General features: G+C 42.9%; 1 protein-coding gene across 2 annotated transcripts in view; it reads right to left on the minus strand.

The window, feature by feature from the left end:
• The window catches only part of MGAT5 (alpha-1,6-mannosylglycoprotein 6-beta-N-acetylglucosaminyltransferase), a 357,666-nt gene that overhangs the window by 141,764 nt on the left and 187,940 nt on the right, over positions 1 to 27,962 (minus strand). For both annotated transcript variants that reach the window (XM_060016916.1, XM_060016915.1), the window contains exons 5-6: positions 9,360 to 9,436; positions 8,243 to 8,332 (exon numbers count right to left, since the gene is read on the minus strand). In XM_060016916.1, the coding sequence (XP_059872899.1) occupies positions 8,243 to 8,332; positions 9,360 to 9,436 (167 nt within the window). The remainder of the gene's footprint in view (positions 1 to 8,242; positions 8,333 to 9,359; positions 9,437 to 27,962) is intronic.

The raw sequence follows: 27,962 nt of genomic DNA on the forward strand, positions 1-27,962 counted from the left end.
AGTAGGGCATATTCTGAACACGCTGTCTAAAGCTGACACCATCACTCCATGAGGCCCCTCTCAGTTTCATTTTTCTCCATAGCTCTATTGTAATCTAAAAGATATGTATTTTATTTTTTGTTGCCTGTCTCCTCCTACAAAACATAACTTTAAGAAATGTTTGTCTTTTTGTTCACTGTCATATCCCCAGCACCCAGAAAATAACAATAGCAATGAATTCCCCTGGTACCCAGATGCTGGTCTCTAAGTGTCATTTCCCACTAAGAGGAACCAAAGGTACTTAGAGAAAAGGCTGATTCTAGGTCTAGGGCAGAAATTATATGAGATGAACCTGGAAGCTCTTGTCATACCAGACGAGATCAAAACTATTAAAAACTCCTAGGTTATGTCAAAAGGACTCAGAAGACAACGTGAATTGGCCCCCACCGGTCAAAGAAGGTATAATATGAGAACTAGTAAGAAAATAATTGGAATGCATCAAACATATCAAATATGTTTCAATCAATGAGTTCATAATGATGGTAAAACCCAACAAGCATACAAACAAGCAGGCAAACAAACTACTAGTCACCAGTGGAAGATGCTAGGAAATCAACAGAGAACTCAAGATTTCTCTTATGAGCTGTTCCGCAGGGTAACCAAATACCAGATGAGGACTCATTTCTCTATACAGGGTATTCCTGATATATTACAAAGGAATCCCTGATGAATCCAGGCAGTGATTATCAATGGCTGCTAACATCCCCCAAAGAGAGAGAACCAGGCATTTATATGCCTCTTAATAGACGTATTTAATACCACCCATGAAACAGTTTTGAAAAAAATATTAAGCCTGACTCTGATCAAACCTCAGCTCTACTATCAATTTACAGGAAGTACAAGGGGCAGGGAAACAGGTTATACAACAACACGGGGATATAATCGTCAAAATTCAGAGGACAACAAACTCTTCTAAGGGCAAAGTTTCTTCAGCGAAAAATCACAAGAGGAAAAAAATAAGAGATGAAAGGAAACCTAAATTAAAGGGACTTAAGAGACACCAACAATGGTAATTTATGGTCCTTGCTTGAAACTCTGTTCAAATAAATAAACTTTAATTTACAAGAAATGTGAATACTAACCTGATATTTGATGATATTAAGGAATTCCGTAATTTTTAAAATATGGAATGGTATTAGGAGCTATAAGTTTTAAAAGAGCCTCTTTTAAAGGTACGTAGTGAAACATTCACAGACGATGAGATCTTTGGGATTTGCTTCAAAATAATGAACTGGGGGCTTCCCTGGCAGCGCAGTGGTTGAGAGTCCGCCTGCCGATGCAGGGGACACGGGTTCGTGCCCCCGTCCGGGAGGATCCCACATGCCGCGGAGCGGCTGGGCCCGTGAGCCATGGCCGCTGAGCCTGCGCGTCTGGAGTCTGTGCTCCGCAACGGGAGAGGCCACAACAGTGAGAGGCCCGCATACCGCAAAAAAAAAAACCAATAATAATGAACTGGGAGAGGTGTCAATGAATGAGATTGGGCACGAATTGACAATTATTGAATGTGAGCCATGGGCACATGGGGGGTTCCTTATACTCATCTCTTTTACATATGCTTGAAATTTTCCATATTAAAAACAGTTTAAAACATAAAACTTTACAAATATTTTATTGGTATATAATAGAAATAAATGATCAGAGACCATATTTAAAAGTTTGTAAAAGAACAAATTGGAGAGACTGCATCAAAGCCCCAGTCTGCCACATGTATTCCAAGCAGCAAAGAGGTGTTGGTTTGGGGTTTGGCAAATCCTGCCATCTACCCTTAAATTTCTGTTTAAGGTAGAGGTCAGAGTAAGAAATCTCAATCTAAATGTTGTAATATGTGAAAAAAAAAAGAAATAAAATAAAAAGAAATAAAAAAAGAAATAAAATAAAATAAAAATAAAGAAATAAAATAAAAAGAAACAAAATATAAAACTAAATGTTGTAGTATATGAAACTACGGACAAAGAGGACGTGTCACGAGGAGGATGAACTTGGGAGAAGGAAGAGGTTGGGGGAAATTGAGAGATCAATCAGGCTGATGAGAAATGCTGTTCTGTAAACTTGGGATTGTTTTAAAAAATCCTTTTTCTAAATATGTCTTAGAATTCAGGTAATAAGAGCCACGAAAACACATAGATGAAAAAGATAAAAGTAAAGGCTGAATTCAAGAAGTGCAAAGAACACGATCATAAATCTCTGTCACCTCCGGTACCGCCAAAAAAATATTATCTCACAGAAAGTATATGTCGTATGTCAAGGGCTAGACATTTGAAAGGTGTGTGTGGGTATTCTCAGGCAACAGCCTAGTGGCATTTTTAAAGTACTCCCTGACCCGTCGCAAATGTTAGTTATATTTTCTCATTCGGATTTCTTCCTGCAACCTAAACAGTCAATTCTTTACTGCTGCCCACTTTGACAAATTAGTTTGTGCAACACCATTTCCAAGATATCTTTAGCAGCCAACACAGCCCATAAATCCAAATCATTGTACTGGTTATTAGAATTTCATTTCATGCTCACATTCACAAACATTTAAGCTTTCAACCTTTGCTGCTGGACATTAATCTTGGTATTAATCAAGGGATTAAGTACGCTGAATTTAAACTCAAGGTTAATAGCATGCTCAGTCAATATTAGTTTTACATATTGCCAAGGGCGAACAGAAAGAGGAAGAGACCTTTATGCCTGTTGTTTCTGAAATATAAGAAACAGATTCATGAGCAAGGCATGAAATTGCTTCTTTTGTTCCTTTATGAGGGAGTCACACACACAGGCAGGCGTGCGCGCGCACACACACACACACACACACACACTCACTCACTCACTCACTCACTCAACCAGTCCAAATCGGCATTAGCAGCAACAGCCTGTACACATCCTAAGATCTAGCAATCAATCACTGAGCAATTTGATTATTTCAGAGCAACTATACTTCCAGTGGCAACACAAGTGCTTTAAAAAAACAGTACAAACAAATTAAGAAGTCTGGCAGGGTATGATGGTTGCTAGTTGCTAGAATAATTGTGTAAATAGCAAAAATCTGTGGGAGTCAAATATATCAGCACCATCTATCAGCATAATATCAATAGGGGTAAAGAAATTTATTCTCAATTTTGTAAAAGCTGATAGCAGTAAAAGGCTCTGCAGAGGGCTAAGTTAATAACACCTGAAACAATGACATTTAGAGTAATTACTTTATAGGGTCTTGTGTCTATAACGGGAGTAGTTAGTTACATGGCTCACAAAAACAGACACAGAAAATGAACTGCTCGATGATCTGGAAATGCAAGGCTGCTTAACGTATCATTCTTTCAACCCTCACCACTTGCAATGGCTAAGTACCTGGTTTCCATGAGTATATGTTCAGGAGGATTGGCACCATTTCTTTTTCTTTCTTTCTTTTTGGCAGGGGGGGTAAAGTATTAAAATTATGAGTATTAAACTAGCAATGAAGACTGATTAATGGAAACCAGCTAACTTAGAGCCATATTTCAAACACAGGTGGATTTGAGCATAGAACTGAATGCAAAGGCAATGGTGACAAACGACTGCACTTGAGTTCAGCTTTCGTTTGACGTGAAAGGGAAACAGGAATGGTCGATGCAGAAGCACTAAGCAACTTAACCTCTCGGAGCCTCTAGGATGCGGCTCTCTACTCCTCAGAGATGGGGAGAGGTTGAAATGACGCTGTGTATTGGAGGTGTCAGGCACACAGTGCAGCTCAGCCATGTTTCATTCTTATTGTCTGCCACTCAACAAGGGCAATGACGAGACTTTTAGCATCACACCCAGCCCCTAATACAACATCAGACATACAACAAGCATCCGTGGGGATAATGGAAGGGGAAACACCGATGGCTTTACCTCCTGGGATTTCCCATAAAAGGCTGGGAGACTACAAGTTGGTGAAGGTAAAAGCAGAAGTTTATACTCCCATAATTCAGCAGAGTTGGCACACGGAGATAACTGGGGGAAAGAAAAATGCAGGAAGAGCGCTATCTCCTAAGACTGGTCTGAATCTAAATGCCTCAGTTCAACCGGTGACTGACTATAGAGGAGACATTTTATTTCATGTCCTCTTTTATATCTGTCAAAGCTCTGCAGTTAAACAGATGGAAACAAGAATTGGCTCTTCAGTGAGGATTAAGAAAAGAAAGTCGCCAGTACATCCACTGATCAAGTAAACAAATCAAATGAAGATGTCTCTCTCAATCATTTTACCAATTGCAAGAGTAACCACGCATACGATACAGGTTAAATGAAGTAACAAAAGATGGAAAGAAAGCAAGAGGGAAAAAAAAAAAAACTAGACAAAATACATCACCACAAAGCCATAGATGTTGTCCAGGATTTACAGAATACTAGAACACAATTAACTGGCTTTAGGAAACACCTCTAATAATTTCATGTAGGCAACGGCAGAGGGGTACTGCTGTTCCATGCATCCGGTTCACGATTTAACTGTGAACAAGTTGCACATCCTGACAAAGGAAGTCAAGGGGAACAGCTGAATTTCTGTTACCAGAAGCCTAGGGATCTAAAATTAAATGAGACTGGTGAATGAGAACCAGAAATTGATTCCAATTCTAAGACAGAATCAAGGTCCCACATAAAATGTCACAGGCTAAGTGACACCCCACAACTGTACTCAAATAATGGCAATATCAAAAACCTATCATGTATAGACACAGAAAAGAAACTTATGGTTACCAAAGGGGAAAGGTGAGGGGGAGGAATAAATACGGAATTTGGGATTAACATATACACACTACTATATATAAAATAGATAATCAACAAGGACCTACTGTATAGCACAGGGAACTCTACTTGATATTCTGTAATAACCTACATGGGAAAAGAATCTGGAAAAGCATATATAACTATATACAATTGAATCATTTCGCTGTACACCTGAAACTAACACAACATTGTAAATCAACTTTATTTCAATAAAAATAAATAAATAAATAACCACTCCCCACAAAGAAGTAAAACAAAAACAAAACCCAAAAAACCTATCATAAAAGTGTCAGTTCTACAAATTGAGTATCATTTATTTGCCAGGTTCTACTCTAAGCATGCTCCCATATAGGCTCAGGAATTCTCACGGCAGGATCCTTTAAAAACAAAATTAAAACATATGATAAAGGAAGAACCTGAGGCACAAAGAGGACAACTTTTCCAAGAGCACAGTGTTTAGAAAGCATTAGAAACAGAAGCTTAAGTCAGCTACGAGGCTCTAAGGCAGTACTGCCTATTCAAGTGGCCATGTTGGTTAAATTTTCCTCTCTTATAGGGTCCCTGTTAAGATGCTTTGATAAAATGGAAAATTTTTTTAAAAGGCCAGAGTTTCAAGGTAATTTTCAGATTAAAACTTTGAAAAAGAAGTTCCTAGTTCTTTCCCAGGACCCCTTCCTGGCTTAATTACCTGTATCCATGCTTCGTCTTCCATTAGACTTGAAAGATAATGAATGGGTAGCATGGTGCCAAGTAAATGAGTCCTCAGTAATTGTTGACAATCAGTGAATACAATAGATGTTCAGTAAGTGCTCACTGAACTGAATTCAGTGTTGCAGAAAGAAAGGTCTGATCATTTGCATAAGAAGAGAGTAGAAGAGGCAAATGAAGTACCCTTCCACATCCCGAAAGGAGAAAAAATAGTTAAAGGTTCTGCAAGGAAACACCCAGGCTCCAATATGAAGTCTACATGATCCATCACATCTTTATGCGGCCCCATCTATCCCACACTCCTCTCAGTTTACCTGCACCAGAATCTCCCTTTTCTCTCATCTTAACTGGGTCCTTCCTTCCCTGTCGGTAGGGGTAGGGTGGCAGTTTCAAAGGAAGGGAACCAGGTCATATATAATTACAGCCCCTGTCCACCTGGACCATTCTCCCACCCCTCCCCAGCTCCGGCTTGGGAGATGGACACCCAGGCTGGAGTGAGCACGTCAAATCCTCTTTCTCTCCCTTCACCTCAGGCAATCCTCCCCGAGATGCTGGAAGGCATGAAATTAGCTCAGCTTGTCCATCAGGGAGCCCGGTTAGACTCTGGCTAAAGTCTATCAAATGGAAATGGGAAGAAAACGTTTGAAAATTGAACTAAATGAGGAACTTTTTCCTCAGGGCAGGAAACGTGCCTCTAACTGACTTCTCACTAGAGTGAAGGTTCACCCATAGCCCCAGGCCCTACTCCTCCGGAGAAGAAAATGAGGCCGGCCCCAGGCCACCCAAGCTCCAAACACACTCAAATACATGCCACAAAGTCAACTGGCCAGCAGCCACCTAATGAAGTACATCACACACCCAACCTCTCAGTGCTTTTCGTTTCCAAGAGGCATTTTAACTGTCACTAACTCTGAAGGTTCCCATGATGGCCCTGGGGTGGCCGTGGAGCAAACCTTGGCAAAAAAAAGTCTGACTGGATCTTACAGAAGCAAGAGAAGTTAAGGGTGCGGAAGAGGGACAAACCCCACAGATTCCAGGGCCACATGCCCTATAGCAATACTGGCTTGGCCTCCATCCCCAAAACTGTCCCTGTCACCTTATACCAGAGAGAAGAGGTACCTGAATCCCACAAGGGAAACTATGGCAAAAACATTTCATTTAGCTTCAAAATGGAGGCATTCTCCTTTCTGCATGGCATCACCAGGGAGCTGTTATTAAACTACTGATTAAACAGCAAGAGAACCAAAACCAGGGGGCGCGAATCAAAAAAAAAAAAAAAAAAAAAAAAAGGCAGTCAAGAGCCTGCCAAGTGCACATCCTCAGAAATTAGCTGGCTTCTGTTTCACAAGCCCCTAGGGCTGCTGCCCCTGCCCATAACGGGGGTGGGGAGGTGGGCAGCCAGTGAGTTTTCATTCCCTACTCAGTTCTCTCCCAGTAATTGGCGCTGGATAAAGTCTTAACCCCACCCTATCCCCTTAACCTTTCTAAAGGTGAAATGGAGATCCCTAAAGCATGTAACAAATTCCATGTGGTCTGTAAAATGCCCTGTAGCCCTTAAAAAAAAGGGGAAAAAGCTGCTATTTAAATTCAAGGGTACAAATGAAGTTCAGATAAAAAGGGGAAAAAAAGTAAATAATTCAGCCTGTAAGTAGATAGCTAACTCAGCCAATAAGCATATGAAAATATGCTCAACGTCACTAATCATTAAGGAAATGCAAACCACAACCAGAGTGAGATACCCCCTCAAACCCATTCAGAGGGCCACTAAAAAAAAAAAACCCAGTAAATAACAAGTGCTGGCAAGGATGTGGAGAAGTTAGAACCCTTGTGTACTGTTGGTGGGAATGTAAAATGGTGCAGCCGCTGTGGAAAACAGTTTGGTGGTTCCTCAAAAAATTAAAAATATAATTACCATTTAATCCAGCAACTCTGCTTCTGGATCTATACCCAAAAGCATTGAAAGCAGAGTCTCAAAGAGTTATGTGTACACCTACGTTCATAACAACATTATTCACAATACCTGAAAGGTGGAAGCAATCCAAGGGTCCATTTGACAAATGAATGGGTAACAAAATGTGGTCTATACACACAATGGAACATATTATTAAGCCTTACAAAGGAAGGACATACTGACACATGTACAACATGGATGAACCTTGAGTACACTATGCGAAGTGAAATCAGCCCATCACAAAAAGACAAATACTGTACACTGCACTTATAGGAGTACTTGGAGTAGTCACGGTCAGAGGCAGAAAGTAGAAGGGTGTTTGCCGGGGCTGGGAGAAGGGAGGGAACGTGGAGTTATGGTTTAACGGGAACAGAGTCTCAGGTTGGCAAGATGAAGCATTCTGGAGATGGATGGATGGTGGTGACGGTCGCAGTGTGAATGGACTTAAGGCCGCTGAACTTTACACTTTATGGTTAAGAAGTTTTACTACATTTTTGTGTTAGGTGTATTTTACTACCTTTTTTTTTAATTGGGAAAAAATTAAAACAGTTTTACTACATTTTTGTGTTAGGTGTATTTTACTACCTTTTTTTTTTAATTGGGAAAAAATTAAACAGTGAACTCAGACTATTCTTCCCTCAAGGAGAAAAAAAAAAAAAAAGTCACTTTACTTGGGGACAGAGGAGAGTCACGCAGAAGGGAATCACAGGCCCTTCGTGGGAAAACAATACCCGTTTTTCAGCCTTTCAGATTCCAGGCTCAGCTACAGAACAGACCGTCCACCCCCACCCCACAAAGCCACAAGAAGCTACTCACCTCACTGAGGTAAATAAAAAAAGAGCAGGTGGACCCATCCACTCCGTATTCTGCGTAGCAGGGATCCGAGCGCCACATATCTTTCATCCACTGAAACAACCAGAGAAGGCGAGAACGCCGATGAGCAGCCTGATCTCTGCGGCCAGGCACACCTGCCAACAGAGACGGCGAGGGCTCGGAGGGGGAGCGGGCTGGCTCAAGCCGTGGCCTGAAGCTCAGGAACCCTGGGCTGAGGTCAGGAGACAGATGCTCAGCTCTTGGACGACCGTGGCTTGAGCTGGGCCTTAGCACAGAGGCCTTTGGAGTGGACAGAGGCCATGAGACACACCCTGCAGTGCAGCCCGGGAGAAGCAACGGCAAGGAGTGTTTTATCAAGAGCAAGTGCCTAATGCAGTGCCCCGGCATCAGAATCCCCTCCCCGGAGAACTACAGTTTCACAAGCCTCGGCACAGTGCCTGGGAGAGAGCGCACGGACGAGGGCAGGAGCTCAGCGTGCGGTGAGTCCCAAATGGAGGCTAGCTAAACGCCCTGTGGTTTGGTCTCACCATCCTACGTGGCGCTTGAACACTAGCTTTTCTCTGCAAACCACTGCGAAGGAGAGTGGTCTCCCCAAGGGCTGGCCGTATAAATGGGATGAAAAAAAATGTTAAGAGTCAAAGAATGGCCAAGAGTGTCTGGGTACTGGACTGCACATGCAAATGTGACATTGAAATCTCGATCTGGAGACCTCACAGCAGAGGCCTGGGGCAGAGGGAAGGTGGATACTAAATAATGGCAGCCCCTTGTCTTTGGCCCTTGAAGGATCACCTGCTGGAGGATGGGAAGGGGGTGGTAGTGACAGCTTCAAAGCCACTGCAGGTGCCTGCAATGGCTCAGCCCTTTCAGTCTGACCACTTAGTCACTGTTGACTAACCCCACAGAGCTGGCATAAGCAGGGAAGGGTTGTCATGGCCACAGCCCCTAACTGGCAGGACTGAGGCGCCCCTTAAATGACTCCCTTAAAGGGCTCGCTTGCCCATGTGTATCGCTGGGGAGAAGAAGGGAGGGTGGGGGAAGCAAGGGGCTGTTCGTGCAGATTAAGGAGGATGGGGACGAATGGACATCCCTTCTGCCTTACCTTAATTTTCCCCTCGCAGTGGGGGTAGCCATCCATAGGAGGCAATACGCATTTTTCTTGAGCTCCATTAATGATATCTGAAAAGGAGGAAAAACAACAAAGGATACTATCAAGTTTATTGCAAGTGAGGGTCAGAGAGAGAAAAGGAAAAGAGAAGTCTACCCTGGGAGCCCCTCCAGCTGACGACAGTTCTGACTGGTCTGCAGGGAGGACCTGACCCAACCAGAGCCCACCTCCAGCACGGCCAGAGACCTGTGACATGCATGGCCCAGCCGCAAAGGTTGAGCGGGGCCAACCAGAGTGCTTGCCTGAAAATCTGCAACTGGGAAACTGAGAAACCATACGAGTGGGGGGCAGGAAATGAAGTCATGAGATTAGGAGGGTCACAGGGCCGGCGAGGCCAGGCTAGGCTATGAGGACAAACTGAGGCCAGGAGCAGCTTCAGGAACACGTGTGCTTATCACTTATGGAATCTAAAAAAGCGGTACAAATGAACTTATTTCCAAAACAGAAACAGACACACAGACATAGAAAACAAACCTATGGCTACTGAAGGAGAAGCAGGGGGAATCAATTAGGAGTCTGGGATTAACAGATGCACACTACTATATATAAAATAGATATATGATAAGGACCTGCTATATAGCACAGGGAACTCTACTCAATATTTTGTAATAACCTATAAGGGAAAAGAATCTGAAGAAAATAGGTGTGTGTGTGTGTGTGTGTGTGTGTGTATAAATAACCGAAACTACTTTGCTGTACACCTGAAACTAACACAACACTGTAAATCAACTATACTTCAATAAAACAAAACAGACATGCGCTTGAGCTGAGGCAGCCCACAGGAGAGAGAAAGGCGAAGAGAACCATGTGCTCAGAAAGCCACAAGATGCATCTGCAAGGTGCACCTTCTTACAGACCCGGTTCTTAAATTTCCACCAAGATCTCCTTATTCTTCCACTATTTCCTCCCAATAAACTCCCTTTGTATTAGCAAGCTAGAGTAGATTCCTATTCCTTGTAACTACAGAGTCAAAACTGAAAAGAATGCCTCCCAGAAGCTTTAGTGATGGACAACAGACAAACCAGTAAACAAGTGAACAGCAGTGTAAAAGGCCTTATGTTAGGGCGGGGCAAGGGAAGGACACGCGGCTTCCCTGGATCCAGTGACATCTCAGCTGAGATGTGAAGATGAAGGAGCGAGCCAGGTAGAGGGACAAGGTAGAGATGGTGTTCAGGAAAACATCCAAATGCAGGACCTGGTCTGACTGGAGTGAATTAGTACGAGGTACTGAGAGGCAGCGTCCAACCAGAAAGGCCTCAAGCACCAAAATAAAGACTCTGGTCTTTGTACTAAGGGCCTGGGTGGTGGAGCACTGAAAAGTTTTAAGGAGAAGATAGTTACGATCAGTGTTTTGTTTAGGAACAATCATTTCAGCTGGAAAGGCCGACAACCCTAAACCTACATGCTTCTGTTTTTGGACCAACTATATTTTCTGCACATGCTTGGAAAATGTCCCAACTATTCACTGCTGACAGTTTCCTATACCAAGTACTAATCGGAAATTAGATCCCAAACTACAATATCAACCTAAGGATAACTAGAGTGTAAAATCAATATCCTCCTTTTCATAGGTCGGAGGCAGTGTCTGTTAGTTGTTAACATGGAAGACAGTTTGTTGGGGGCTTTGTTTCCCCATCTGTAAAATCGGAATAACTGCACCTCTATTTCATCCAGGTCTTATTAAATATTTAAGTTAACGTTTGTAAAAAAGCCTGGTCTGGCCCTCCCATCACATGATACCACAGACCATGGCAGGTGCTTAAAAGTTGGCATTTGCTGTATAATTCCACGCAACTTTCACTCACTATACCCAGGAAAGCAATATTTCAAATGCACATGATTCTGGAAATGCATTCTCTTCGTTTTTAAAATAAATGCAGGTTTGAATGGTGGCTCTCCCTAAAGCTCCCCTTCTCTCCCATGTGTACGGGGACAGCCAGCTCCAGAATCCACTGACAGACGGGCTCCCTCACCAAAGAAAAGAAGTGCTTTCCAATGACTACTGCTCCTATCACTATTTTAAATTCCAATTTTGTTTACTACTTAAGCAAGTAAGACGCAGCAGCGGTTCCGAGAAATTAAGCAGAGTCCAAAACAGCCGAGGGTTGGGATAATCAGACATCTGAGATACTCAGGGGTAAATTACTCCTCTTTCTTTACACACAAGAGGTATTACTCTAGTTCCAGATGTTCAGAGCCAGAAGTTATTGAAATGAGGTGAGCTGGAGGTACGGCAGTGCGGGACGAAGAGAAATCGCCGAGTGTTAAAATAAACCAGCAGGTCCGTGAAGGCTGCAGGCAAAGCCTAGTTGCTGGCAGTGTGGGTCCTCTTCATTTAAGAGTTTCAAGAAATAAAAAAATGTTATGCTAAGAGTCAGCAAACTTTTTCCATAAAGGGCTGGACAATAAATATTTTAGTCTGGGCAGGCCACATGGTCTCTGTCTGGGATGTAGCAGGAAAGCAGCCACAGACGACAGGCGGAGGATGGGTGTGGCTGTGTTCCAATAAAACTTTATTTACAAAAACAGGCACAGACCCCGATATTGGCCATGCTAAGAGACTCCCCAAATGAGGATCCTCACTTCTGCAAAGACCTGCTGAACTAACTTTTTTTTTTTTTTTTTTTTGGTACGTGGGCCTCTCACTGTTGTGACCTCTCCCGTTGCGGAGCACAGGCTCCGGACGCGCAGGCTCAGTGGCCCTGGCTCACGGGCGCAGCCGCTCCGCGGCATGTGGGATCCTCCCGGACTGGGGCACGAACCCGTGTCCACTGCGTCGGCAGGCGTACTCTCAACCACTGTGCCACCAGGGAAGCCCTGAACTGACTTTTTAAAGGACATCTGCAGGCACTCCCCTGTCCGGCGTGCCCTTCCTGTCACCCCTCCCGGTTCCCTCCACCCATTTAAAGCCCCTCCTCCTTTAAGACCTAGCTCGAGCATCCCCACCTGAAGAGAGCCCTGATCCTTCTTCTCCATCCCCAGGCTGAGTCAGGACCGAGTCAGGGCTGAGTGCTGCCCTGCGGCTTCTGGCCCTCCCACCACAGTGAGCAATCCTGTTCTCTTGTTCGCATCTGTTCACCTCCCCTCCTAGGAGGTGGGAAGGTTACGTCTTTCTGCTCCATCACCAGGCACTCAGTGAGTGCTGCTGGGCTGAATAAACATACGCATGTTCTGCCTGCCTCCCCACCATCCCCGGCCTGACCCTTGGGCTCAGGGAGAATGAGTCTGAGCTGAGACCCCTGCTAGACCAGCATTTTTTGCTCCTCTTCCAAGCAGCAGTGTGTCAGCTAATCCAACAGGGGCTCCTCTGCATTTCCATGATCTCATGAGGAATTTTCTCATTATTTTGTTACACAGTGGTGGGTTTGAATAAACAGTGGCTTCCAAAAGTGTAGCTGGATGACTTGAGGCTCTGGGGTGGAAGGGATCCGTGGAAGGGAGACATGGAAAGCGCCATGGGGCCGAGCTGCTCACAGAATCCAACCCCCAGTAAGTAACCTGAACAAGACACTCCATTACCTCCCAGGCCCTGAGGAGTTTCAGCACACCCCACAGGACAGCTCCCGGCCTTGTTTCCATCACAATGACAAAAACTCAATGAATCATGTTTCATTCCTTTGTGTCCACAGAAGACACTTCTACCTTTGCAAGAGCCTCCAACCTAAGGTTGGTTAAAAAAACCCACAAAAATTCAGGCCAAAAGAGGTTAACGTGACGGCTTTTCAGGGGACACTTAGCTTAATGAGGCCCCTCCCCACAAAAGGTGTCAGGATTCTGCCAAGATACATTACTAGAAGGCTCTCCCTGCTGTTCACCCCACCCTCTCACACAGGTCATCTTTTTTTTTTTTAACGGTGAAAGGGCAAAGGAAAAAGAAGATGTTAATGTAAGCAAAGAAGCTCAGCTCTTCTACTGTTTAGGAATCAGTTTCATCTCTTACCCTCATACACCAGCCCAAGTAGCATCTTGCACTGAAAACTTCACCTCTGAACTGATTCTATGGTACCGTCAACCAGGTATTAGAAAAAAGGCAGGGTACCCTAGGTGCAAAAAACTCTGTTGTTTTATCAGGGTAGTAGGAGGTCAAATATTAGGTTTAATCTAAGAGAACATTTTTCTTATTATCAAAAATGCTTACAACTCAGGAAGAGCACATGTACAGCAGGAGAAGTGACGAAAGATGCCATAAACACACCCAGAGCAGCGTGTTCCCATCAAGCGTGGAGCCATATTCTCCCCGACGGTCCTAACATGCATACACAGATTGAGAGACACAACAGCATTTCAAATACATATCTGGAAGCGACAGAGACAAAGAGATATGGAACCAGACACACAGATGTTTTTAACTCATGGCTTCCTCTGCCCAAGGAAGGAAGGAAAGTGGGAGAGTACAGGGCAGAAGTAAACGGTAAAGACAGTCTCAGAGGCACTGTGAGAATTGAAAAGGGTGATAGAGGAAACAGAGGTGGACAACACGACCTCCCTTGATACAGTACCAGCCTTTCTAAAGTGCTGGCACACACGTTAGCACATTTTATACTCACCACATCCTCCTGAACAAGGAAGACAATTACCTCATCTTATAGTTTGGAAAGGAGACGCTTCAAAATCCTCAGCGGCTACCTCCAAACTCAGCCCACAGCCGCCTGGAACATCTCTCAAAAGCCTGCTGCTGGCCATGTGCTTCCATGTCAAAGCTACATCCTTGGGCTTCCCTGGTGGCGCAGTGGTTGAGAGTCCGCCTGCCGATGCAGGGGACACGGGTTCGTGCCCCGGTCCGGGAAGATCCCACATGCCGCGGAGCAGCTGGGCCCGTGAGCCATGGCCGCTGAACCTGCGCGTCAGGAGCCTGTGCTCCACGGCGGGAGAGGCCACAGCAGTGAGAGGCCCGCGTACCGCAAAAAAAAAAAAAAAACAAACCTGCGTCCTTGAAAGACATGGTCCATACCCTGGAGGAGCTCCCCAGGACTAGGGGGAGGGACCACATACAGCAGAGCCCCCTCCTCGGGTATAGCCTCCTGGAAGGCGGGACACCCACCCTCAGGGCTGTGGCCCAGCACCCAACCTACTGCCTGGCACCCTGGCAACTCCATTGTATTTTTTTAGACAGATGAACAAATGTAACAAAGGGATTAAGAGCCCCAGTTCCAGAGGAGCACAGGGAGAAGAAAGAGCCACGGAAGAAAGGGGGTGGGCGGTCCTCACTGGGAATCTCTGAAACAGAAACGCAAGAGTTCCGGACCACACACTAAACAAGCCAAAGGAATCTGGGCTCCACACAAGGAAAAATGTCACAAGGAGGAGCAGTGAAAGAAGACTCACTGCCGCAAGACAAATACCGCGTGCTAACACATATATATGGAATCTAAGAAAAAAAAAAACGTCATGAAGAACCTAGGGGTAAGACGGGAATAAAGACACAGACCTACTAGAGAATGGACTTGAGGATATGGGGAGGGGGGAGGGTAAGCTGTGACAAAGCGAGAGAGAGGCATGGACATATATACACTACCAAATGTAAAATAGATAGCTAGTGGGAAGCAGCCGCATTGCACAGGGAGATCAGCTCAGTGCTTTGTGACCACCTAGAGGGGTGGGATAGGGAGGGTGGGAGGGAGGGAGACGCAAGAGGGAAGAGATATGGGAACATATGTATATGTATAACTGATTCACTTTGTTATAAAGCAGAAACTAACACACCATTGTAAAGCAATTATACTCCAATAAAGATGTAAAAAAAAAGAAGACTCATTGCCAATGCAGGGAGGGAGGAAGTGGCCTATCCCCCATGTGAATGACTGACATTCATACCTTATTAGTATTTAAAAAGAGAGGCTTGCAGTTTTGTGAGATATGATCTTAATGACTCATATGTTAACTGTCCTGATGCATTTACAAGTCAAACACAAGATCCATTGGGTACCATACAAGGATACCTTTAGTTTTAGCTGCCAAGTTCAATACATATACATGGAGATGCTGTCTGTTTTTAAAGTCATCAACTATCAACTATGCAGCATCATAAAACACTCACCTACTACAAACTTATTTCAAGTAAATGATAACCTTTCCTGACTCTGTTGAACAAAAGAGCTCCAGGAATATGGTTATAAAAAGAGGCTCACAACAAACAAGGATGGCAGCCAGGTGTCACCCTTAGTCCGATTCTATAAATACTTGTGCGTGGTACCACCTGTAAGAAACTCGGCTACATGCTCCCGGGTGGTGATGATAAAGTGAGGACAGGAGAGCAGGGGAGTGGATGTGTGTGGTGGGTAGTGGGAGGCAAGGGGGAGGTGGTGGAGAGGGGGAGAGGTGTTTTGTGAGCCCTACACAGAAAGAAGATAGTTATTTTAGAATGAAAGTTGACCCTCCCAAGAGAGCCTCCTTTGGCAAGGTTCACTTTTCTGAATATTAATTACAGCAAAGACGACGTGTCTGAATAGTAATCATAGCAAAGACGACGTGTCTGAATATTAATTACAGCAGAGATGACGTGTCTGAATATTAATTACAGCAAGAACGACGTGTCTGAATATTAATTATTGCAAAGATGACGTGTTTGAATATTAATTACAGCAAAGACGACGTGTCTGAATATTAATTACAGCAAAGACGACGTGTTTGAAATGGTACTTCTTCTTAAGAACCTGTAAAACACAGTGCCATTAATTTTTTATCTAGAACTGAACAGGCATCAGATAGGTTAAGGGTGCCTGATTTCTTCACCATTGCTATTTTAATGGAAGATGAAAAAGGAAATTTAAAAATCTCTCAGAAATCTCAAAAAACGTGACCATCTGTCTACCCCTGGAAGTTTTAGGAAACCGAGTTCAATCTCCTGGTCCAGTGTCTTTGCCAGCAGCTAAGATAACCATCTTCATGAGTGAGGGCTCGATTCGGCCCAAAGGTACCCCAAGCATATTTCCTCTCAAAAGATAAAGGGTCTCCAGCAATTCTGTTTTTTGTGTAGGGTAAGGTAGTGTTTCTCTCCGAACACCCGATAGGAACACACCGCCCCAGTTATCAGATGGCCCCTGCAGGGTGCCCACGTGAGCACTGCACCAGCCGGGAGCTGACTTCACCTCTGTGCTCAGCCTGGAGACCATGCTCTTGCCAGCGCCTCCATCAGCCGGCCTCACGTCAGGAGTTACCAGCAATAAATCGGCCAGGAATCAGCCATGGTGAAATACAATCTCCCATTACGAATGACCTCACCAGTCATTCTCAGTTGGCAAATATTCATTTAGGGCCACTTTTTACATTTGCATTATGAAAAAGTGATTTAATTTCCATAACTGAATCATGTACACATATTCCAGAGCCCATATTCCAGGGCCCACAGGAACAGGAAGCTCTCTGCCCACTGAAGGAGCTGGGGAGTCATGACGGGTAATGGGCACGACACACTCACGGACTCCCAGGGATGGACGCCAGGCACTTTGAAAAGAGTTGTTTGCATTTTGTTGGTTTTGTTTTGTTTTTCGATGTAAGAAGCTAGAAATGCAATCACTGTACCAAAGAATTTCAGAGCTGCAGAGGACTTCTGAAGCCATATTAGTAAGCTGTTGACTTTTCCTGATTCATAATAAGGCCTAGAGAGATGAACTGCCTTCTGCATTCAGTGGTTTAATAAAATTCACTAGTTACCTCTCATGCACAACACACTCTGCATGTTCAACCCAGGCTTCTGTCTTCTGGGTCAAGACTGTTTCCACTACTCTGGCTCTTGGTATGAAAAGGCACACGACCGCCATCATCACCATATTCACACTCTACACCAGAAACCCAGAGTCAACCCTGAAGAATAAAATGATCAGTTTTTACTTGTCTCTGAAGAAGCACTCCAAGGGCCTCAGGGACTTGCTAAAAACCTGGAGCTACAGTACTGCCCATACGCAAACACTATAGGCATAATGGAAGTCAACAGGAAAATCATATTCAATGGAGAGTTGTTCAATCATGCACAGCTTTTCAAGGATGACGCTAATGTGTAAAAAAAAAACGAAGTTGTGAGGACTATGAAAACACAGTGCCAAGTATAATCAACGTCAAAAATTTCAAACCACAGTAACAGCCAAGTAACCCTAGATTATTTAGGCTTTTCTTCTGTCATACTCTGGGGTCATTTGTTTGTTTATTTATTTTTGCAGAATTTCCACCTCATTAAGCTTTGAAGCTAACATTAATACCGTTTTACCTTTCATTGGTAATACAGAATTAAAAAGAATATCTAGGATTAAGATTCTCAGTACAATGAGGTATCACCTCACGCCGGTCAGAATGGCCATCATTAAAATGTCTACAAATAATAAATGCTGGAGAGGGGGTGGAGAGAAAGGAACCCTCCTACACTGTTTGTGGGAATGTAAATTGATACAGCCACTATGGAGAACGGTATGGAGGTTCCTCAGAAAACTAAAAATAGAGCTACCATATGGTCCTACAATCCCACTCCTGGGCCTTTACCCAAAGAAAACTCTAATTCAAAAAGATACATGCACCCCAATGTTCACTGCAGCACTATTTACAACAGCCAAGACATGGAAGCAACCTAAATGTCCATCGACAGATGAAAGAATAAAGGTGATGCGGTGTATGTATACGACGGACTATTCCTCAGCCATAAAAAAGAATGAAATAATGCCATTTGCACCAACATGAATGGACACAGAAATTATCATACTAAGTGAAGTAAGCCAGACAGAGCAAGATAAATATCATATTGATAGGATATCGCTTATATATGGAATCTAAAACAAAAAGGATACAAATGCATTTATTTACAGAACAGAAATAGACTCACAGACTTAGAAAACAAACTTACGGTTACCAAAGGGGAAAGCGGGGGAGGGATAAATTAGGAGATTGGGATTACCATATACACACTACTATACATAAAATAGATAACCAATAAGGAACTATTGTATGGCACAGGGAACTATACTCAATATTTTGTAATAATCTACAAGGGAAAAGAATATATATACATACATATATATATACACATATATAAAAAACTGAATCACTGTGCTGTACACCTGAAACAACATTGTAAATCAACTATATATAATTCAATAAAATAAAATAAAATAATTTAATTAAAAGGGATTCTCAGTAGGAGGGGCAGGGTCTGTAAGAATGTTGTGTACACACACATACAGAAACACACAAACACACACACACACCCTCCATTCTGATAGGCCCCCAGGTACTGCTACTGATACAAGCATGTCACATTCCTTAGAATATTCAGGCAGAAAAGGCTGGTCATCACACACCTAGGAACACGTATGTGCAGTGGGCAGAAAACAGCTGGGGTTAAACACCTGACAGTGACATGAAAAAAAAAGTTCATCATCATTAGCAATCGGGGAAACGCAAATGAAAACCACCATGATATATCGCTTCATCCACTGAAACCGCTATAATCAAAAATTCAGGTCATAACAAGTGTTGGCAAGAATGTAGAGAAATCAGAACCCTCAAGCACTGCTGGCAGGAAGAGAAAATAATGCAGCTATTCTGGAAAACAGTCTAGCAGCTCCTTAACAAGTTACACATAGCGTTACCCTTTGACCCAGCAATTCCACTCCTAGGTAGATACCCAAGAAAAATGAAAACCTAGACCCACACAAAAGTTCATGGCAGCATTATTCATGAGAGCCAAAAGGTGAACACTGGAAACAATCCAAATGTTCATCAGTGGATGAATGGACAGACAAAATGTGGTACATCCACACAGTGCGGTATTACTCAGCCATTCTGGGAATGAAGTACTGATTCATCCCACAACATGGATAAACCTTGAAGAAATTAAGCTAAGTGAAAGGAGTCAGTCACAAAAGACCGCATATTATATAAAATGTCCAGAACAGGCAAATCCAGAGAGACAGAAAGTAGGTTAGTGGCTGCTTCGGGCTGGGGGAAAGGGAGGTTGAAAGGGGGTTAATGATTGCTAATAGTAGGTACAGAATCCTTTTTGAGGCCAGAGATGGAAAACAGATCTTTTATCCTATGTTTTAACCCCGAGTGTCCTACTGAGAAAGGAAATCTACCCCCAGTGGGTAAGAGCAACCAATCAAACATCAATGTTTGAGCGGGTGTGGGAGAGGGGAGAGGATCAATGTGGCTAAAGCAGCAGACTCAGAGCAGGGCAGGAGGAAACTTCAGCTTGGAAAGGTTAGCTGACACCACACCCTGGAGAGCTGCAAATTCCAGGCAGAGAACACCATCACCCACTGCGGGAATACGAAGGTCACTGCGTACACTCGGGCAGCTGGGTGCTATGACGCTGGGGAAGAAACAGAGTCTTTGAGGAGAGAAGCAACGTGCTGAAAAACGTGAAATCCAAGGAAAAGGAGAGTGACAGCTACATTATGAGGATGAAAATTCGACTTGTGGACTTCCAAAGATACCGATGCCTCAAGTCTTTACAGCTGAATAGAGTTTATACCTAAAGTTGTAAATTGTCAAGGAGCAGAAAGCTGTCTTTCACCAGTAAGGAAGCCCACGTTATTTTTCGGACAAGGGGTCTCTAAAGATAACTGTGAATGTTTAACCCCTTCTTCGATTTACAGCAGCTTCTAATACCCTTTTTCATCCATTTACACTTAATTAAGTTCTCCCTGATGCCTACTTGGCAGGTAATAGGTAAATTCTTTTCAAATTTTCAAATGTATTTCCAAAATGGCACAGCATAAGCCTCTGAAGTTGTAAAACTATAAAAATCTGTCTTCTGACTGTAGTTAACACTGTTGTATGGTTTATCTCAAAGTTGCTAAGGGAGATCCTGAAACTTCTCATGACAAGAAAAAAAACATTTTTTTCACCCCTGCCCTTTTGTTTTGTATCTATTTGAGATTATGGATGGATGTTAACTAAACTTACTGTGGCAATCATTTCACAATATATGTAAGTCAGCCATTACGCTGGACACCTTAAACGGACATAGCACTGTATGTTGATTCTATCTCAATAAAACAAAGGAAAAACGTCTGTCTTGTCCGAGCTTCAAATAGTAGATGAATCCTCTCATGAAATGCCATCTTCCCTCCTTGGCCACCATGCTACCTGCCTGCTCATTATGAAGCGACCTGCTCCTGGAATTGACACTGTAAAATGCTCCAAGAGAAAGCAGCCCTCTGTGCCCTGGTATTTGAGTACCTGACCACATTCCACCCCAGCAGCGGAAACAGGAGAAAAGGTGAGTACACATTATGCGCTGGATTTCTTTGATGGATTTATTGCTAAGTATTTTATTCTTTTTGATGTTATTGTAAGTAAAGTTATTAATTTATTTTTGGATTGTTAATTACTAGTTTATAGAAATATAACTGATTTTTTACATTGATCATGTTTCTTGAAATGTTTCTGAATTCATTTGTTAGTTCTAGTTGTGTGTTGGGGGATGTATTTCTTATATACAAGATCATGTAATTGGAAACTAAATATATTTTCACTTCTTCCCATCCCCCCCCCCCAAAAAAAAGATTATGTGCTGGAAAGGGCAGGGTGTCTAAGAGATCTCAACTGGGATTCTCTCTCTGCTGCTTACCAGGGGACAACCTGGGCAGGTTACTGGACCTTCCTGAGCCTGTTTCTTCATGCAGTAGATGGAGTCAGTAAAACTTTGCAACATGTGAATTATCCTTTCTGTGCCAGGTACCACACCTGGCACTCATTTATTGCCTCATGTCACCCTCAGCCTTCAAAGTCAAATAAGAAATGCTGAGGGAGATAAAGCTGTAAGAAAGAGAGATGCCTATGTCACACTGAAATATTACACACTAGCTCTCGTTCACTCAATTCGCCTACTTGTTCAATATACTTGTCCTGCTGTCCGTATCTCTCTGTGTGTGTGTTACCCATCTCTGATTCATTTCATGCCACAGCACTGGATGGAGTGTGAGATACAGCCAGTGACTAAGGTGTGAGATACAGCCGGTGACTGAAATGCTTTGAATTTACGGAAGGAAAAAAGTTCAAGTCTTTTTAAATGAATAGCACAAAGGCATCTGCTGTATATTCTAATAGCTCTGGGAATGGAAGATAAAACTGCATGAACAATATGATTTAGGGAATCAGAGTTCTTTTCATGCATAAATCTACATGTATTCATCTGTATGGGAAATATATTCTCCCATATTCTATTGATATATATATATATATTCTACTGATATACTCCTATTCTATTCATATAAGTTCATACTTAATCCCTGTTATCATTTCTTCCACAACAAAATGTTCTTCAGCATTTTAAGTAACAATGTAAGGGACGTAAAACATTCCATGTGGCTACCATCTTAAGTATCCAGTTATAATAAATGGACATAACAGTCCCTAAATTGGGAAAATGCTTGTTTTATGCATCAAAAACAAAATAAAAAGTTATAATGGTATCGTATTCCTAGAAAAAAAGTTTTAAAAAGTTTTTAATATTTAAAAAAATAAGACATATGCCATTTGCAGCAACAAGGATGGACTTAGAGATTATCATACTAAGTGAAGTAAGCCAGACAAAAATAAATATCATATGATATCATTTATATGTAGAATCTAAAAAAAAAAGAAAGAAAGAAAGATACAAAAGAACTTATTTCCAAAACAGAAAGAGACTCACAGACATAGAAAACAAACTTATGGCTACCGAAGGGGAAGGTGGGGGAACAATTATGAGTTTGGGATTAACATATACACACTACTGCATAAAAAACAGATAACCAACAAGACCTACTGTATAGCACTGGGAACTCAACTCAATATTTTGTAATAACCTATAAGGGAAGAGAATCTGAAGAATATATATAGTTATAAATCAACTATACGCCAATAAAAAGTAAATAAAAATTGATACAGACATTCAAATAAAACAAATAAGATATAGTACTGACAGATTTTAATGCAACCTCAGCTGTCAATTTAGATTTAAGAAAAGATACTGGGAAGTAGATGGCGGACATTAAAAATTCAAGATTATACTTGCAAAACGACATGATATTCTCAAGTTGGGAGCCTAAAGCGATTTTCACACCTATTCTCCTTGTCCAATAAACAAGGGAGGGCCTTTCATAACTTCCCTCTTTTCCCATGCAGTTTACCGCAGCTATCATACTGTAACAGCCACATCCCCTAGAACGTGGAGCACACACATCTCCCTACTCCCTTCCAACAACAAATGGTTCAATTTTTCTTCTAAAACATGGTTAAGCACAGCTCACACATTTCTGACTATTCTTATCAGACTGTCAAAGCGTTTGGGATTTGGATTTTGTTAAGAAAAAGAAAGAGAGAGTTCCCTTGTGGCGCAGTGGTTGAGAATCTGCCTGCTAATGCAGGGGGCACGGGTTCGAGCCCTGGTCTGGGAGAATCCCACATGCCCCGGAGCAACTAGGCCCGTGAGCCACAACTACTGAGCCTGCGCGTCTGGAGCCTGTGCTCCGCAGCAAGAGAGGCTGCGATAGTGAGAGGCCTGCACACCACGATGAAGAGTGGCCCCCTCTCGCCACAACTAGAGAAAGCCCTCGCACAGAAACGAAGACCCAACACAGCAAAAATTAATTAATTAATTAATAAACTCCTACCCCCAACATCTTAAAAAAAAAAAAAGAATCCACCTCCAATGCAGGGGACACGGGTTCGATCCCTGGTCCAGGAAGATCCCACATGCCACGGAGCAACTAAGCCCGTGCGCCACAACTACTGAGTTTGAGCTCTAGAGCCTGCAAGCCACAACTACTGAAGCCCGCGTGCCTAGAGCCCGTGCTCTGCAACAAGAGAAGCCACCGCAATGAGAAGCACGCGCACTGCAACAAAGAGTAGCCCCCGATCGCTGCAACTAGAGAAAGCCCGCACGCGGCAACAAATACCCAACTCAGCCAGAAATAAATAAAACTAATTAATTAAAAGAAAAAGAAATATATACCCAGTTTATGAACATCTGTTTGTATTTCTTTGTTGAAACTAAAGAAGAAAAGCAAGCAATGAAGAGTTAGTAACTGTAGAAGACTGGCTATATTCCTAGGCTATTTTGATTGTACAAACTGCCAAAAATAGGTGTTTTCTCTCCCCATCATACAATGCCCTCCGCATTTCTTTTTTTTTTTTGGCTGCACGGCTTGCAGGATCTTAGTTCCCCGACCAGGGATTAAACCTGGGCCACAGCAGTGAAAAAGCCAAGTCCTAATCACTGGACCGCCAGCGAATTCCCAACAACATACATACATACATACATACATACATACATACATACATTTATTTATTTAATGTTGGGCACACTGGGTCTTCATTGTGGCATGCGGACGATGCCCCTTTTTGAATCATCTGTCACAAACTTTTTTGTCGCTGTTGGTGAAGGACAGGGATTCTGATTAGACATCAAGACATCTACGGGCACTGAGGAAGTACTTTGATTATTCTTTTAATGGGAGATCAAGATAAATTTTTGTTTTCACTCACTCATATGAACTGAGTTTTTCATTTTGTTTTGGTTGCTTGGTTATAGTCTCCCTCCTCCCTTTTTAGCATGGAAAAATAAACTGTAAGTTAATTTAGAATTAAGATGACACCCTGATAAGAAGTTTTTGGTACTACAAAAAGAAGCAGAGTGAGAATAAAACACAATAACAAAAAAAGAAGCTTAAGGCCTACAATATTGAGAACACCCCCAAGTACATCAAACGCTTGGGTACAAGTTTGAAGAAAGGCTGAGAGCTACTTCATTTTTAGTTCCATTTGATTTATCCGGAGTTTCATGAAATCTGCAAGCCCACTGGCCTAACACATACATGCTATGCCTGCTAGATACGTCCTTGGCTAGCGATGTCTCTCAAAAACCAGGTTGCCTTATAACTTAATTCCTTTTATCTCTCCCAGCCCTTAGCAGGTTCTTCCTGTGGAAAGGAAACATGTCTGCTTAAGAACATGTAAATTTGGACAATGATACTCAGCTTGTGAGGCTGAGAGAGTAATGTGCATATACTTAAATGTATGTCTTACCCTGGAATGCTATTCATCTACTCAATAGAAACTGTTAGTAAATATGTGAACACAAGTTCTTTCCAGTATGAAAAACAAAGGTTTTCAACTGCCTAGGAATCTGTTACAGGAAGTAATCTGCTCTCAGATGGGAAGCTGGTTTTTGAATCAGTTCTTCGACAGCACTGGGCCTCTGGCGGTGGGATTACCACCTGGAGGTCTTCACCTGAAGACCCATGCCACTGTGCCAGTATCCAGGGCAAACTGCACTCACCCACTCACTCTCTAGCCATGGTGTCCAGGAGAGGGAGAGCCCTCATTAAAAATACACTCTTGGGGCTTCCCTGGTGGCACAGTGGTTGAGAGTCCGCCTGCCGATGCGGGGGACACGGGTTCGTGCCCCGGTCTGGGGGGATCCCGCGTGCCGCGGAGCGGCTGGGCCCGTGCGTCCGGAGCCTGTGCTCCACGACGGGAGAGGCCACGGCAGTGAGGGTCCCGCGTACCACCAAAAAAAACACAAAAAACAAAAAAAAAAACACTCTCGGGCTTCCCTGGTGGCGCAGCGGTTGAGATGCAGGGGACACGGATTCGTGCCCCGGTACGGGAAGATCCCACATGCCGCGGAGCGGCTGGGCCCGTGAGCCATGGCCGCTGCGCCTGCGTGTCCAGAGCCTGTGCTCCGCAACGGGAGAGGCCACAACAGTGAGAGGCCCACGTACCGCAAAACAAAAAACACTCTCTTTGCCAAACTAGAAATGGTGGTTAGTGTGTTGAAAGCAAGAGAGAGCCGGCTTATATACCAAAAGGCAGGAGAAGGTCAGAGCAGTGATAAGAAATAACTCAGATTGTTTCTTGGCCAGGGCAGACTCCTGAACTGCACTACCCCACAGTGAACAGCAGCTGAATCTCTGAACACTTTTAGATCTTTCCTTTAGAGTTCTTCCTTGTGTAAGAACTGTGTGAGCAATTTAACTTGGAATTCTTTATAAAGCAAAGCTGAGAAATTATTGATATATATTGGCAATGGCAGAGAAGCTTATATTGGAATAATCTTCCCACAGATATTGATACTTACAAGACAATGAAGAGTAAGGAAAAGGGGCAAAATGAGAAGGAGTTTGAACCTTAAAAGAAAGGAACTGGGCTTCCCTGGTGGCGCAGTGGTTGGGGTCTGCCTGCCGATGCGGGGGACGCGGGTGCGTGCCCCGGTCCGGGAGGGTCCCGCGTGCCGCGGGGCGGCTGGGCCCGTGGGCCGTGGCCACTGGGCCTGCGCGTCTGTGGAGACTGTGCTCCGCGTCAGGGGAGGCCACAGCAGTGGGGGGCCCGCGTACCGCAAAAAAAAAAAAAAAAAAAGAAAAAAAGAAAAAAGAAAGGAACTACAGTGGATAAGACCCACATTAAATGGCTTTGCCCTTCAGGGGACTCTCTGGGTGGCAGGAGATCACTAGAAGGTAAGCAAAAGACTACAGTCTTAGGATGAAATTTGGGCCATCAGGATGACAAGAAACTGAGGTAGGGTACTCCCATAAAGAGGGAACCAAAGAAGGGGAGCCCCCAAATCTGCATATAAACTACCTTAAAATCCTTGAATGACTCCATAACCAAGCCTTTGTAGGGGACACTCCTAGGAAAGCTCTAAAGGTGTTCAGAGGTTCAGCTGCTGTTCACTGTGGGGTAATGAGAGTTTCAATCTTGACCAATTAGAGGGGTGTGGCCAATATTTCAAGCTTTCCATTGAAATCACAGAAAGGCCTTGCATCAGGCCCAGGACTTAAGACTTCCTAAGACTAGGGCAAAAACTGAAACAGACACACCCAACAAACCACAAAATCAAGACTTATTAGGCTCAAGGTGGTAAGTTAGTAAATTAACTGCTTGCTAGAACAAAAAAATCAACTCTTCAGAGGATAATAACGGAATACATACACTCAAGAACATATTATAATGCCCAATATATAACAGGCAATTACTAGACATGTGGAAAAACAGGAAAATGTGGACCAGAGTCAAGAAAAGCAGTCAGCAAAAGCATATCGCAAGATGATGAAACATTGGAATTGACAAATAATTTAAAGTAGCTATTATAAATATGACCGAAGACAAAGAAATGGACACTTTTTTTTAAAAGTAGAATTTCTGGAAATAAACTGAAAAGTCAACAAATGGAATTAATGACAGTTTGAAGGTGGCAAAAGAAAGGATCAATGAACTTGAAAAAATAAAATTATTCAATCTGAAAAACAGAGACAATAAAGACTGGAGAGGAAAATAGAGCAGAGCCTCAGTGACCTGTGGGACAACATCAGGTAGGCTAAACTCTGTATAAATGGATACCTAGAGGTAGAAAAGAGAAAAAAATGGGGAAAAAATACTTGAAGAAATAATGGCTGAACATTTTCCAAATCTGGTGAAAAACATTACCTTCAGGTCCAATATCTCAATGAATTACAAGTAAGATAACTACAATTACATTTACCATCATCCAAATGCTAAAAGCCAAAGATGAAGAGGAAATGTTGAAAGCAGCCAGAGAAAAATGAGACACATTATATAAGAGAGCCCAAAGATAGAAATGTCGCCTGACTTCTCATCAGAAAAGGATGGAGGCTAAAAAACAAGGAAATAGTATTTTTAAAGTGCTGAAAGAAAACTGTCAACCTAGAATTCTCTACCAGATATCTGTATCTTTGTCCTTGAAAAATGCTGGTCCCCAAAAAGCCATTTCAAGATAAATGAATAATGAGAAAATTTACCACCTGCAGACCTGCATGGCAAGAAATAAACAAAAGTAGTTATTTGCACTGAAAGGGAAATGCCATCAGATGGAAACTTGGAACTACAGAAAAGAATGAAAATCATCGGAAATGTTAATGTGGGTAAATACGAAAGACTATTGTTTCTTCCTTCCCTTAATTTCTTTGTCAATTGACTGTACAATGCAAAAATCATAGTAGGGTACAGTGAGGTTTAAAATATACGTAGATGTAAGGTATCTAACAACAACAGTACACAGGATAAACATGCAGGATTAACAGAATTAAACATGAAGTTTGTAATGTTAACCCCTAAGTAGACTGTGGTAAGGTAAGAAGGTATATTGAAATCTCTAGAACAGGGGACAGCAAACTACAGCTTAGAGGTCAAATCTGGTCCACTGCTTATTTCTTTAAATAAACTTTACTGCAATACAGCCATGCCATTCATTTAAGTGTTGTCTATGGCTACTTTTGCACTACAACCTCAGAGTTAAACAGCTGCAACAGAGATCATCACAAAGCTAAAATATTTACTATCTGGTGCTTTACATAAATAGTTTGGTAATTCCTTTCTTACAGAGTCCTTCGGTCAGTCTTACGACTTAGAGAATTTTGGGGGGTATCTATAAGGTGGAATAGTAATGATTAGCTTCCACCAAGTCTCTTTCATTTCAAGACAAAGGGACCAACCTTCTGCAGAACATCCACATCCCAAGGTCAGAGGCAGGAAAAAAAAAAAGACAATGGGTGTTACTCTGTCAACATGGGCTCCAGCTCATACTTGTGGATTCCAGCACGTTAT

Source organism: Delphinus delphis, chromosome 7, assembly GCF_949987515.2.
Source record: "Delphinus delphis chromosome 7, mDelDel1.2, whole genome shotgun sequence".
NCBI classification, from domain to species: domain Eukaryota; kingdom Metazoa; phylum Chordata; class Mammalia; order Artiodactyla; family Delphinidae; genus Delphinus; species Delphinus delphis.